The sequence below is a fragment of the Idiotropiscis lumnitzeri genome, chromosome 9 (genome assembly GCF_059441095.1).
Source record: "Idiotropiscis lumnitzeri isolate Australia: NSW breed Sydney's pygmy pipehorse chromosome 9, RoL_Ilum_1.0, whole genome shotgun sequence".
NCBI lineage: Eukaryota > Metazoa > Chordata > Actinopteri > Syngnathiformes > Syngnathidae > Idiotropiscis > Idiotropiscis lumnitzeri.
Genome location: NC_142399.1, coordinates 8,425,784 through 8,441,052, shown reverse-complemented (window position 1 = coordinate 8,441,052; position 15,269 = coordinate 8,425,784). Strand labels below are relative to the sequence as shown.

The 15,269-nt window shown below is 40.5% G+C and overlaps 1 protein-coding gene across 2 annotated transcripts in view; it reads left to right on the top strand.

The window, feature by feature from the left end:
• Window positions 1-15,269, top strand: part of LOC148330113 (cGMP-dependent protein kinase 1) — a 91,506-nt gene that overhangs the window by 41,359 nt on the left and 34,878 nt on the right. For both annotated transcript variants that reach the window (XM_088304898.1, XM_088304897.1), the window contains exon 3: window positions 396-509. In XM_088304898.1, the coding sequence (XP_088161024.1) occupies window positions 396-509 (114 nt within the window). The remainder of the gene's footprint in view (window positions 1-395; window positions 510-15,269) is intronic.

The following is a 15,269-nucleotide window of genomic DNA, read 5'->3' as shown; positions in this document are numbered from 1 at the left end:
ATACTTCTAAATGATTACTTCTGTGACAGTGTCAGTCAACCAGTATGGCGCAGGTCGGTGTCTGCCTCGTTGGTATTGCTGCCAGCTTTTTGACTCGGTAGTAGCTTAGCGGCAGCCCACACTGGAAGTCCCACACCACAAAATAATCTTCTTTTTCTAGCTCAGTGAGCCAAGAGGCTTCTGGCTGGATGCCCTCAAAAATGAAGTACAAACCCTCACACGGCGATCGTTCACACACACACACACGCGCCTACACACACACGCCCAGACACACACACACACATTTCCATCAGTCCAACTTTGCCACTCATTCTGTGAGCACAGCTCACCTGGTTTTAAATGCGCAATTCAAAACAGCAGTGTGCTTCACATCCTCTTCTTTTCATGTTTTGCAGATGGGAAGGTGGAGGTGACGAAGGAGAGCCTGAAGCTGTGTACCATGGGGCCCGGGAAGGTGTTTGGGGAGCTGGCTATTCTCTACAACTGCACCAGGACCGCCACTGTCAAAAGTGAGTCTCCGTAGACACCTGGCTGGGGAAACAAAACATCCACAGTGCTGTCGAGAGTACAATATGTCCTTGCGGTGGGACAGATAACATGGAAAACATGGTGAGGCAGACAATAGTCTCAAGAAATCCACTCGAATCTGTTATAAAACAGGTGCTTTGAAAATACTGGAGCACTACAGATGCCTTTAATAGATTAAAGCCAGATTTACACTGCATGGTTCTAGTGACACAAATCACGATTTTCTCCCCATCGGCACAGTTGCAATATAAGTCATAGCAGCGTAAAAAGCTCCCCTCCAAAAAACCCACATGGAATGGTTATCCTCGTATCAGAATCGGGCGTCTTCCAGATGGGTAAAAAAATCTGAGATAAAGGCACGGCTGCAGGAATTGGAAGTACGCCTTGGTGAGTTCAGCTTAAATGCACACGTCTGAAAATTAGTTCCAGACCAACATAGGTGAAAACTTGTGATAGCCGAGAGACCGTATGCATTTTTTTCTTCCATGTTATCTTTCTTATATGCTTGAAACACAACCAAATCTATTAGAACAAACTTCCACTTACACGCAACACACTTTTTAACGTATGTCTTACTACCTGTTTCTACAAACCAGAGTCTTGAAGCTATTTGTAACTTCCAAATTGCGTTTTACTGCTAAAGTAAGACACAAAATCAAAGATAATTAATTAGTTGTATATTTAAACACCAAAATGTTCATCCGAAACCACATGCATTTTTACGAACGCTATCTTAGGGCTAACATCTAATGTGAAACGCCATAGACAGGCTAGTATACATTAGCATGGATGTTAAAGCTTCAAGTCAATGTTACTTAAACATACACAGAGTGGCAACACGTACAAACAGATCATAATCCAATTCTCACAGGCATAAATCGCACCTGCAGTGTAAATTCAGCCAATGATAATGTGTCATCAGCAGGTTGATGCGAAGTCAGTGTGAAGTGCTTTGCGTGCCTTATTAGGTGGTAAAGCGCTATGTCATGCATATGTGCGATGCCTTGTTGCAAGGAAGGGAGTTAATCAGGCTCACTTCCATCCTCCCTGTCGGCCAATGATAAAATTTGCATGTGTCACTCACTCCCACTGAGTTGTTTGAATGGCAAATTAGGGGCTGACTGTGCTGAGCCCCTGGACAGAGAGATGAAAGCAACAGGGAGTCAGACAAATGGAAAGGAGTCAACAATAAAAGAGTACTACTCGAAAAGGACTACTCCAGTGTATTGATTACACGAGTTACTGATCGTCTAGTGCAGGAATATGCAAAAGCTGGCCGATAGGCTACATGTGGCCTACGCCCTGAGTGGCCCCTTGTTTCATTTAAAGAAAAAAAATTGCAAGTTTCAATTTTACATTTGACAAACTTTACTATCTATTTGCATGCTATTTAGTGGTAGTAGTATTTAGTAGCGTGTGTGCATGTGTGAGTAGGTGTGTATATTTATAGGTACATTTTTTTTAATGTTTTCTCTCTTTCGTGACAATCTTTGTAGTAACTGAAAGTAACAAACACTTGGATCAATCACAAGCTGATTGTAATGATTGAATTCACAGAGGTCCGGCATGTTCATGGGTTTGTGCGTTCTATTGAGAGAAGGTAGTCTCATTCAAAAGAGACTCACTGGTGCCATCTTCTGGCTCGAGTTAATGTTTTTTTTTCATTTTTATTTTTATGTACTTTCTCATCTTAACGGTCAAACCAGAGTTGGCCAATACTTTTCGTAGTTGACGACAAATTTATTCGCTGACCGCTGCAAGTTAGGATTCCCCAACGGCGCTCAAAGAGCTAACACGCTAAATTTTAATTGTTTAATTCTGAGTTTCTTTCGCGTACCACTAATAGTACTCGTGCCATACTTTCACAGTCGTTGCTTTAAATTGTAAGTGTGAATGTTTCTTTATTACCTCTGCGATTAGTTGTCAACCAGTCGAGCGTGTACCCAAAGTCAGCTGGGATAGGCTCCAGCTCACCCACGACCCTCAAGAGGACAAACACTTTCCAAAAGGGATGTCTGGAATCTTTTTTTTTTATGCCATGATGATACGTCTCTGATCCACAAGTTTTCCACTTTTTTTGTGCAAGACCCCGCTTTGGAACTTTCTGCTCCCTCTCAGTTCCAGCGCCACAGCATGTATGACAGCAAGAAGACGAGCCATTTGAATATTTAGCAAAAGGGAGTGTGGAGTGAGAACAGATGGCTGAGAACAAGTGTGTTATAAGAGTGTGTCAGGATGAGGAATACGTGTTTATGGCCGGCAGGAAACAGGGAAATGGCTGGAAATGCGTTCCTGGACTCGGTATAATAAATCCACCAAAGGTGATATAAGGTCCGCCGGCTTCGAGCGCACACCCAGAAGCGACCGGATGACGACACGGTCACAAGTGTGTAATTGCTGCGCCGCTCGGGAATGACGGCATAATTCCTCGATACCTTAATAAATCAACGTCGAGCGAGTGTGTGGGAATCACTTCATAATTGGATCCTGCGGGATTTGATTGCGCCAAAACGAGGGATTTCTTTCCACTTAGATCATCATTATTAATCAAACCCTGCCTTAACCCTCTTGTGCAAATATTTGGACTCTGTAAACCAAATAGATAATATGTTTATCTTTCGCTTTGGTCATGTGTAAGACTGTTACGACGTGATTGTATAAGGTCGTCTAAATGTGCTGTCGTGTATATACAAAGCCATTTATAGTCTTTTATTGCCTCTTCTGTGCCATTATTGGACTCTCGGTTGAGCAACTTTATGCTTCATATACAACATCATAAATAACCCGAGGATGCCCGGTGGGATACATAAGTCGATGACCACACATTTTGAATATTGTTGAGACTGTGTAGCTTCTTGCCTGTTAGATAACATTTTTTTTTTTGGGTGCAAACTAAATCAATTCAATTAAGTAGCCGCAGTGTAAGTGGAGTTCATAATTGTTTTTCATATTTTAAGAATAGAGAAGCATGTAACCCCTTCAATGTCGCTGGAAGCAATTAACTCTTCTGTTTTAGCTGACCTTATTATGGGAACTTGATTGTTTTGCATTTGTGGGCTGTCGTGGAATGGATTATGGGTTGATATAGTCGTTCAGTTTTCTTCATGCAACACAAATATGAAATAGTTCTCAGAAACGGGGCTTATACTCCAACCTTTTTCCCGCCGCATACCGGTTCATGCAAGTCCCTACATTTTGCGGACTGCCAAGGTAACGCTCGCCGCATATTGTGCAGGCCTTCGTATGTGGTCGTCCTCATTTTGCTAGCTTGTGGGTTGAATATTAGCGTAATGGGACCGAGACAATTAGCATCTTGACATTTGTCAAGAGTCCAATGTAACGGGGAGAAGTCGGTCACTTTTCAAAATCAAATATTTTTGGCCTCGAATAATAATACACCGGAAGTACGGCAAGATTTCTTTTTTCTTTCATCTGTGCGGCCATGCAACACAGATATGAAGCAGTTTTCTGAAACACTGCTTTTCTGACGTAATAATTAGATCAGTGGGTGAATAAGATAAGATTCCCTTTATTAGTCCCACAATGGGGAAATTCGAGATTCGAACCCAGGCCTCCTGGGGAGACTGGGACCGAAACGCGGCGCCTTAGACCGCTCGGCCATCCTGGCAGCGCCTTTTGTAATGAACTCCAAGACGCCATTTCTTTGCCTTCTCACCACAGAAGAACACAACTCAAACTGGAAATCAATGTTTGTCCTCCATCAAAAATGAATGAACGCATGAGGGCCGGTTGGGTGAGACGAGGGGTTTCCCGAGGCCAAAGAGGTTCTAGTGGAGGTGTGATGGCATCCACTTGATGTGATCTCTTTGCCGACCCCTTTCAAAGCGCAGCCAACCTGATGCTACTCCTCCTTCTATGCTGCTGCTGCTATGGCAACAGGTACCCACCCCTATGCGGCTTCTAGTTCCCGTGGGGGGACGAAGTGTCTTTCCTTTTAGCGCCTTTGAGGTCCCAATCGATGGGTCACTGAGGGTATCGAATGAGGGGACGCAGGCCCGCTGTTTTAATACAGGAATGTATGAAGGAATTCATTTGGTTCATTGAAGTGCAAATGAAAATTACATTTTGGTGTGTCTGAGTGCGGCGGGGCAAGGAGGCGGGGGGTTTTGCATTTTCCCAATAAAGCGCTTTTATTGGATCGTTGGTTTGATTTTAATTCCCACCTACGAGCATCATTGCATCCAAAGACAATGACGAGATGATGTGAATCTTTTCTATTAAAATGTGAAAATCGACTTATTAACGCAAGAGAGGTTGCACTGAAAACAATTTGGCATTAAAATGTGACCAAAGCTTTTTCTTGTGTGGGAAAATCAAACGAGGGTAGCACAGGATGTGAGTGGGTTAGCATGTCTGCATCGAATTTCGGAGGTTCTGGGTTTGAATCGTGTCATGTGGCATTTTCTGCAGTTATTCAGGCTCCCTCCCGCATTCCAAAATCATGCGGAGTAAAATTGGCTGTAGATGTGAATGAGAGTTAAGATGAAGAGAATAAGAATAGCATAAATAAAAGAAATAAAGAATAAAATCGTAAATCAATAAAATAATACTAAAGATAATAATAATAATAAATCAAAACAAATGAAGACACGAAGCAGGCTTGCTTCAAGTAGTTTATGTTGTCACTCCCAGTTTATGTTGACTGTAAAACAGGTCCATAAAATAAAAGCAAATTAAACCTTGTATATTTGAACATTAAACTGTTCAACAAAACCAAATAACAGAAGTCGGCTGGCAAAGTGCTCCCATTTATTATGAAACACCAAAGATATGCTGATCAAAATTAGCATACATGTTTGGGTAATTATTCGAGTTATCCACGAATCACCAAGCTATCAGCGAATCAGTATTTTCACACTCGAATCAGAACAAGTCTTAAAATGCAATACCATTTACTTTATTCTGATAGAAGCTGCTCACTGCCACCATGTTTTCTTAAAAAAAAATTTTTTTTTAAACATTCCAAGATTTTTAGCCAATATTTACGGTCGAGATCATTTTGACTTACTGCGCATCATGTTCACACATGTACGCATTTCTAGTTCATCCTGGCTCAATCACAGATTAAGGAGCCATCCATCGAGTGCTACAGCCGAATCCGCAAAGCAGTTGTCGTTGGAGTGGGACAACAACTACGAAAAAAATGAATGAGACAAAGTTGATCTAGCTCAGCGTGGCAGATATCGAGACATAGCTTGTGAGCCAGTCAGCTAGCTAGATAGCTAGCTAGACCTAGCTTGTGAGCAAACCAGTTAGCTAGCTAGCTAGCAAGCTAGAAAGCATGCAAATGGTCCCAAAAGGGGGAGGATGAATGGGGGTTCTTCTACCTTTGGCCATGATAGTGCAAGGTATGCGGGTTAAAGTAAAACATTTTACTAAAAAGACCAAAATTATGGGGGGAAAAGAAGTGGCCAAAAGACGGAAGCCTACTCTCTTTCTGGTTCAATAGGTACTTTTTAAGTTATTGAATTATATTTTTCATTTTTTGGACTATGACATATCTTCATTTTGGAGAAGTAAAAAGTAATCATTAGATTCGCATTTATGTCATTTGTGTACATGTACAACAAATTGTGTTTTTGAGGGCGAGTGTGAACCCTTCAAATTATAAAACCAATGCTCGTAGTCCCTAGATCCATGTTTGAATCTCCATTGGGTTGTCTCTGCGTGTCGTTTGCATGAAAATTGAAGCCTCGAAATTGTCAGTGTACGTGATGTGTATGCGAGTAGGAATGTGAATGGTTGCATGTCGCCAGTCGAGGTTTTAAGCTCACCTGTGCCCTTAACGATGATAAGCACTGTAGAAAAAAAGAATGTCCGGGAAAAGGAAAAGCCAATCTATTGAATCAATTTCCGCCAGATGAAAACTCGCCGCTCTTCTTATCGCTTTTGACGTGTCACAACCGTGATTACCCTGTCTTTAAAGATACATAAAGACCAATTTTTCATCACATGTAAGAAATTCAAACCCATTTATCATTTTGTCTCTACTAGCTTCCGGGCTTCATTTAAAAACAAAGCAACAATGAAAAAAAAAAGTTATTATTCACCTCCGAACATTACGAACATCGTTGCGTTTGTACTCCGCCATCAGTCACCGTCAGCGTTGTGCCTACAGGCAGTCCACATTAATCACTCTCAACAAATGTATGCGCAGCAAGACGTAGATAGCTTTAAAACTCGTGTGTGAGTGTGTGTGTGTGTGTTTGTGTGTAATGATTCATTTGACACAAACATTACAATACAAACAAAATCGTGTTTGAGTTTTTTTCATATTTCTACTCAAGCTTTGTATGGGATCATTTGCACTGATCACTTGATCTCACATGAATGTATTGTAAAGGATTAGAAGCAGCCTTGCGAGGGATACAGGGGATTATCTGGAGTCTTAAAATTCCTCCCATTTGAATGATGGTTTGGAAAATTATGAGAGTTCCGTGACGAACGGCAGCTGTGGCGGTGGATCGTGCCTGTTGCCATAGCAGCAGTTTTATCAGAACTGGCCATCATTTTTTTCAGAGAGCAAAGAATAAGAATAAATATTTTGCAGCCTTTATCTGCGTCTTACAACAGAGGCACTGATTGGTCCATGATGGACGTGAAAGGCAGATTGTGAATGTGTCTCTCAGGTTGAAAAGAAAGTTCAATTAACACAAATGGTCATATTTATATTTATAATAAGTAGTGTACAGAGAATAACAAATGTACTAGCAGCTCTAAATGAACGGCATTGGCCATTACAATTTTATTTTCTTTTTAAAAATCTTTCTGTCACCGTAAAAAATGTAGCAAAATTCTATTTTCAGTTCAAAATTATCCATCGTTTTACCTAGGGCTGTGACGATAATTCGATATCGATATGTATCACGATAGTTAGGTGATTGATATTAAATGAAAATGGTATAGATAAATTATTGATAAAAAAAAAAGAAAATAACGGAGCAGATTTGACCTATCACGGCCAAACTCGTCACAAACTCCCGCCGCTGAGCTAGCGTGACTCAAAACAAACGAAAAAAAAAAAAAAACGGGTGGCGAAATGTCGACTTACCGGCCGACCGTAGCTCCAGCATAATAACAATTCGATATATATCGATATCGACCGATATGACATACTTGCGTCCGATATAGTTTTCAGCCATATATATATTTACCGTCCAAAAGTAAAAGCATATGATTATATATTGATCAAAAATGTCAAATTAAAGTTTTTTTACTTTCAGTCCTGAACAGCAAATGCCCCATTCCTGTTCGGTATAATAAAACATGAAAAATGGCAAGAGTCCACATTAACGCAGTTAATGACGCTGGTTGGTGTCGTCTCGTTTTTTTAACGAGGTGGCTGAATAAATATGTGTACAATCTTTCATAGTGGCGTTAATCACTAGATTTGTATCAGGTTTACTCGCAAATGAGTCATGCCACTTTTATCTTTGTGACGAATAATTATGCAGGAAATTGATCAAAAAGATTGATGACGGCAATGGAGCGTGACTTGACTTCTTGTTTGAAATCTAACAAGCATTAAAGTATGCATACTCATCCACGTTATCATATAGAGACAAAAATTAGCAAAAATAATCAAATTTGCCAAGAATCGATATTAATCCGTATTTTATCAGTGATAAATTGATATTGTATATTCTAATCGGTAATTAGATTGCTTGACTGATACCACTTTAATGGATTGAAAAAAACTTGAGCAACATTTCCAAAAGGCTATATATACAAATATATAACAGTTTAATATCTGGATGTAGATATAAAAAAAAAATTACATTTTATTAAAGTATAATTGACATTGCGTCTCTCCTATGATCCCATCAATTAACATTTCGAGTCCCGCCTGGTGATGCCTTCGGTCTCAAACGGTAAGATGAATGCGCAGAACTGGATTCATTTACCGCGGATGGCAGTGGCTAAAGCCGTGACGCAATCCGTCCTATAAGATGAAGAGTTGTACGTTCACGAAGCGGCGTTATGGCACGACATCGTCACACGCGCCACCGGAGTCATGAATATCCAAATAGCTGGTGTAAATTTGATCTCTTCTTAGCTTGCTTTTGATAATGTTAGAAGCCGCTGTAAACATGCCGAAGTAACTCTTGCCACCCACCGCTAATAAAATTACTGAATATATTGTTGAGGAAGAACTTTTGATTTTGATTGATTCAGACATCAAAAATGAGTCTCTGCCATGCATAGAAAGGAACAAATTACTACATGTACCTCACCTTACATTTTTTTTCGGACCTGATTCACCCTTAGTTCTTTTTTGATTATTGTAAAAGTGAAGGTTATTGAATACTATTCCGGCAGATAGAATACTGAATATTAACCTATTTCTCCCGGCCCAAAAAGAGAACAAAGTCTATACAGCAGCATTGGTTTACACGCCATCTTTCAGACATTTTTGTTTAGTTTTGAGATGCCTAGAAAAAAGAAATCAATTGTATGTGCCAGCGCTAAAAACATGGTTCTCTGATTAAATTTGCATTTGTGCTAAAACAATGAAACAGAATAAGAATCAACTTGAGGGTGCCATTTTTGATAACATGGTCATCAGTCCGAAACTGACGGATTACACTTACGCCATGCTGTTAGCATCAATATAAAGTGCGCACTGTGCACTCGACGCTAGCTGCTAACACTGGAGACTGGCGCTTTATTGGACAAATTTAATCAATGGCAGCATAATTAATTATTTTTGCGTGTATTATTGTGTCATGTTGACCTTGGTGGCAACGGTACATCTTAGGTGGGAATTTGAAGGATGCAAAAACACCGGTCGCTCGTAACTGTTAGCTGGTTAGATGAATCTGTCTGATGTGCAGTTTGCTGAATATTTAATACTCTGTCTGGATTTGTTAATTTAAAAAAAAAAAAGGTTTAAGTAAACAGCATCAGAAAAAGGAGCAGTTTTTGTGGCTAACAGATGCGCCGCACTTCACTCCATTTATCGTAAAAATGAGTGGGATGAATATTTACTTTATAAGTCAGTTTACAGTCTGCGCCTCGATATCTTCCATTGGAACCCCTAAAATTTCACCTTGGTGACCAATGTGCTCCAAGTGGAGAAAAAAGTTATTGTGTAGCCCTGGGTACAATGAAAGGAGTTACCACTTCTTTAATTAATATATAATTATTCTCCATAGTCCACAGAGGTTGTCTCCCCCCCCCCCCTCCCTGAGGCTGCGCTTAGTCCTCTGTACCTCCAGCTGCATTTGGTCCGCAGACCTGAGGCAGCGGGCAGGTGCGTCACGGTGGAGGAGCTCGGAGAGGTACACTGTGGCGAGGCCATTTAAAGATTTAAAGACGAATAGAAGTATCTTAAAGCGAACTCCAAAGTGCACTGGGAGCCAGTGAAGAGAAGCCAAGATTGAGGTGATGTGATCCGTCTTCCGAGCTCTAGTTAAAAGGCGAGCAGCAGCATTGTGGAGCCGCATGAGGGAGTACTGGCTGACTCCAAAGTCAAGTCCATTACAGTAATTTAGTCTAGACGTAATAAAGGCATAGATTACTGTTTCTAAGTGCTACTGAGAAAGACGGGAGTTCACTTTGGCGAGCTGCCTAAAATGAAAGAAGCTGGATTAAACCACAGCACTGATTTGTCGATCTAATTTAAAATCACTGTCCAGTTTAAAACCCGAGCTCAAGACTGTTGGCTTTAGATAAGATGCCAGGGGGCCGAGGTCAACAGGGTCGAAAGTAGAAGGGCTGTCTTTCGTCTGTCTTCTTTTTGTTGAAAGTCAAGAAATTCAGTGACATCCAGATTTTTATCTCCTCTAGACAGCACAAAAGTGGTCTCAGGGAGAGAGCGTCTTTTTTACTCAGCGTGACATAGATCTGTTAAAAGAACTGAAGTCGTAAACAAACCCTAAGGAATTTTCACTTCGCTCAAATGGCTAAACGTAATCATATATATTTTTTTTTAAAAAACATACAAGGTGATAAAAAAACTAACTGCGGCATCACGAAGAATGAAGAGCGGCGTTTTCACAAAGCGGCAAAGCGTCTCCGCTGTTTAGGAAGCCTTCCTTCCGTGGAGACCAAACCAAAGGATCGTCGCTCTCACCAATCTTGCGAGGGCTGACATGCAAGTGCGTGCAGATGACGCCTGCTCAGTGTCATGGATCTTCTCCCGGCAGTCGTAGAGAATAGGGCCTTGAGTTTATGACGCTCGGCTTGTGTTTACGTCGTAAAGCATCCTACTGGTACGCCTGTCACTCTCCGTCGTGTTTTATTTTGTTTGTTTATCACTTATTTTATAAGAAGGGTAAAAAGTTTGACTGCAGCTGAAATTTAGAGAACACACTAAATAAATCTTTGAGCAGACTTAACAATGGCTGAAAGGGTTTACGGATAGATTCAATAAGTGAAAGTTGTTTGAATTGCTCCTCGTCACTTTTTAAAAGGAGTGACGCTTCGTGGTTGCTAAATATAGCAAAAAAGTTGCTGAGTCGGCAACACTGGCGCTAGTGGTGTCATGGTGCCTATATTCATATTTTTTAAGTACATAACCTTTTCTATGATATAGAGGCATTATCATCTATAATTAAGGTCATAAATGTTGCCTTATAATATTTAGATTTTTAAGGGACCCATTTTTTAAAACGCATCGACAACGGCAGATGCTGATTTCTGCCCTGCTGATGTTTTCTACTTGGTTTTGCTTGTGGGATTTTTCCTTCTGTGTTGTCTTCAGCAAAGTGAAATGCATGCTCTATCGGATTCAGGTCAGGTTGTTGGTTGACTTAGCCATGACTTAACATTCCAATTGCTTGCTTTCAAAAAGTGTTTGGTTGCTTCCACAGCATACTTCGGCTCTTTGTCCACCTGCAATGTCATGCGCCGTCTAAGGAAGTATTTGTCGGAATATGAGCGGATAATATGATCTGAAATATTTCCGAATTCATCCTGCCGCTTCTGTCAGCAGTCAAATGCTCAATAAATACAAGAGAACCAATTCCATTGGCAGCTATTTATGCCCACCATGCTTCGACGTTCATGTTGTAGTCAGGCTCATAAATATTGCAACATCAACACAATTCTCATCTTTTTGGCTCCAAACGCCACCACAACGGGTTGGAAATGAAACAAACAAGAATGACGTACATGTGTCAACCACATTCAAAAGATAGAATTTCAAAGAAAAGAAAACAGTAAGCCCTTCTGAATGTGTTTCAACCCTTTTTTGAGTTATCATTTCCGAGAGGCAATTTGATCCGTAACATAACAGGAAAAAGAAATTAGCTCCATTGTTTCGAAGCGCGTATGCGTCTTAGCAATGGAACTTTTGATTATACTCTTAGCAATGCGCCATCCAGTGCGTTGGCAATGTTTAACCGACCATAGTTACACTCCAGGAATGACAAGCAACATAAAAAAAAAAAGGCAAATTAGCGACAGCATTTATTGACACGTTTCCCCTATGAGTATGCGGCCGACAGAGAATGAGTTAGATGCGCACTTTCGAATAATTGTTGACAAATAAAACACATGAGCCTCTGACCAATTCATGAGAAAGACTCGTTGCTAATGAGATGGAGGCATTTCCACCGCATATGCAAAAGACCGAGCGATGACAGGGACGGGAATAACGAGACAGACCAAGCATGGCTTTGAGGAGCGAAAAAATCCAAAAGGGATGGAAAAATCTTCAGTTTCCCGCTGCTGCCATGGCAACGCTGCTACCAGTGGAGCCGCGAGAAATGCGATGGCGCAACGGCGATGGTGTCAGGGTAGCCGTCACCCCGCTGTTTTGATGTCACCTTTGTTGTGTGTTATTTGACAAAAGGGGCCGAGATGCAAGAAGCGTTTGTGTCTTTAGTGTGCTTTGCTGTGCACAAATATGTGTGTAAGTGTGTTTGGCCGCGGTTGTCATCCTCATCTCAGCGGGTGCGCAGGTGTTCCTGGAGCTAGAAGGTTGTCGTAAATCTCTGGGTCCTTTCAGAGGTTAGCTCATTGTCTTGCAGGTGTAACCACAAAAAAAAAAAAGCCAGAGCAGGGTGTTTATATGCAAATTACTCTTGTATGACAATTTGGAATTTCCAGGTGTTTATTTTCCGCTTGTTCCGACATGAGTAGGGCAACTGGGGACAACTTGCTGCATTTTATAATAAAATTGAAGTTCTTGCAGCGATTCTGTGACTTGGAGTGGTTTTCATTTCATTCAATCTAATGATATAATTCGTATATGTTTTCATAAAATCCAATAATGTGGGATAATATTTTCCTCATTAAAGACTTTTCATATTGAAAGACAATTTGGAAATACGTTAAACTTTTATCTCAAGGCGTCACCGTGTATTAATGGACTAGTATTGTTTTCAAAAATATATTTACTGTAACTATGACGTTTCGATTAGGTTAGTGATAGATGCCGCCACATTCTAATCCGAGTTATAAAGATTTTTTAAATTATTTTGTATTTTGTTTTCGAATAGAATAGAAAAGAATTCAACTTTGGTTTCGTTTTAATTTGGTTCGTGTGTATGCTAGTTTTTGTTTATTTTGTTTTTGAAAATTATTTAATTATTAAAATTATAGTTTAGGTTTTCTTAGTTTTAGTATTAGTTTTATTTTATTGTTTTTAATATGTGGCGTATTTGTCAAATGTAAAATCTTTCATTGATCATGCATAAAAACGATGACAATTTCCAAATTTTCCATGGAAACCTTTGAGAAATTTACATGACAAAAGTGGGATTAACATGCCGTAGAAATGTATCAAATGATGTGCCTTTCCTTCAATTCAGCTAATTTGAGTAGCCACCACACAGCACAAAAACACACGCCGTTCTTACTGATAATTTACATATCAATTACCAAGTCACATATTTATATAATTTCATACCAATCCAGGTAACGTTGCCGTCATAGAAATGCAACTCTGCCAAAATAAGCAGCCATTCTACTCACTGGCTTCATGCCAACCATCTAGTGTGTATTCTAAAAACAACCACCAAGTGTCTTCAAAGGTGTCTTAAATAAGATGTGTTAGGAGTGAATAAAAGTGGGGCCTTATCGATCGAGAGCCTCGTATAAGCAAACCCTGGGACCGGAGCACGTACAGAATGAACCGTAATCTGGCTGATTCCATCGACAAATTGACTCCCAACGCATCGATCCATCAATTTAGCGGGGATTTTGTCTGGAAACCCGTTCCTGGAAAAGAATGTGTCACCTTGACGGTCGCAAAGTCGCAGAGTGGATTACTAATTCTAATTTCCCGGCGGAAAGAAGGCAATAAGGTTGCCAAACTACAAGCCACAGCGACTGTCTTGGGGAGAAAATAAGATACTTATTCGTGAAAGGGGGGATGAAATGTGTTAATATCTATCCAATATGGGTAGCAATATATTACGAGCTATCCAAAAGCAGAGGCGAAGCGCTGTCCTGTATTCTAGACGGTAGGACGTCCCTTGTGCCGCTGACCTTATTTCTTCGAGGAGTTGATTTGATGACCAATTTCTTCATTAATGACACAGTCATCACGTCGAGTGGGCTCCCTGCAGCGTGAAAGAACTCGTGAGGATATAATCAATGTTTCTCGCACACACTTCTGCGCTGATTACCGTGCGTTTTCTCAGAAAAGAAGCCCCTGACTTGACTGACGCGGAAGCTTTTAAAACGAGTCATACTTTTCTCAGTGAAAGGAAAAAGTCTGAGAAGTGAGTTGACGCTCTACTCAACCCAGCAGGATGTTATCTTCAGACGTTATTGTTTGCAATGTGCGATCGAAAACCTGACGCGGTTCTCACGAAATTTAGATAAATCATAGCAGGGTATGATGACCTGGTGTTACCTCCACCAGGGTGCTAAAAATAGCGTCATGCGCTGATAAATAGCAAACAAACGTAATTTCCTTGCATTTGACTTTCTGCAGCTTGGCACACACACACACTCACACCCACACACACAGACTTATCAGGTTATTCAAACACATTTCCTCTACGCCTAATTGTTTTAGCTTGATTGTCTGTAATGACTGGGGCAACAAACAATTAAAATTTATCTCATAAACCAACCACGGAGCAATTTAAGGCTAATGATTATTTTTTTGTTGGCCCAAGGAAACCCCGTGTTGAGTCAGGAGTCTGGGTTCATAAACAAAAGATCCTTTTCATTATCATAACTATGCGGCTTGATGGCTAGGTATAGCTGGACTACTCTCACTCCTCTCCCAATAACTAACTAACAAGCTAGCTCACTCCTCTACAAAGCTACAAACTAATAATTTTATAAGCACAAATGTCACTCCTGTACCACGTTATGTGGTAATTAGCAATGTATTTTTTTCATAACCTTGCAAATCAACTAGTGAATTCATTTTTTGTTTATTTTTAATGAGGAAAATTACCTATACGATCCTATATCCTGATTTAACGACATAGCTAGCTCCTTATTTGATCTGAGGTCTGCCATTTTCCCTCACTACTGATCAGTGATTGCCCGGCACAGTTCTCGCTGACCTATTGGCCTCTTCATTCATCATTGATCATTAGAGAAACATGAAGACTTAGTGAGGAACTGAGTACTATCCTCTCACTATCACTCTTCTAATGACTCCCGCAAGTGTGGCTGTCTGTTTTAAATTTTAATGATGGAAGCGGTTGGACATTGCTTGAGAGAGAGCCATCCGTCCAGGAATAGAAATATCTTACGTAACGACATAGATCTCTGTTCTCCTCTGGAATACACAAGCTTTCTGTACTCTA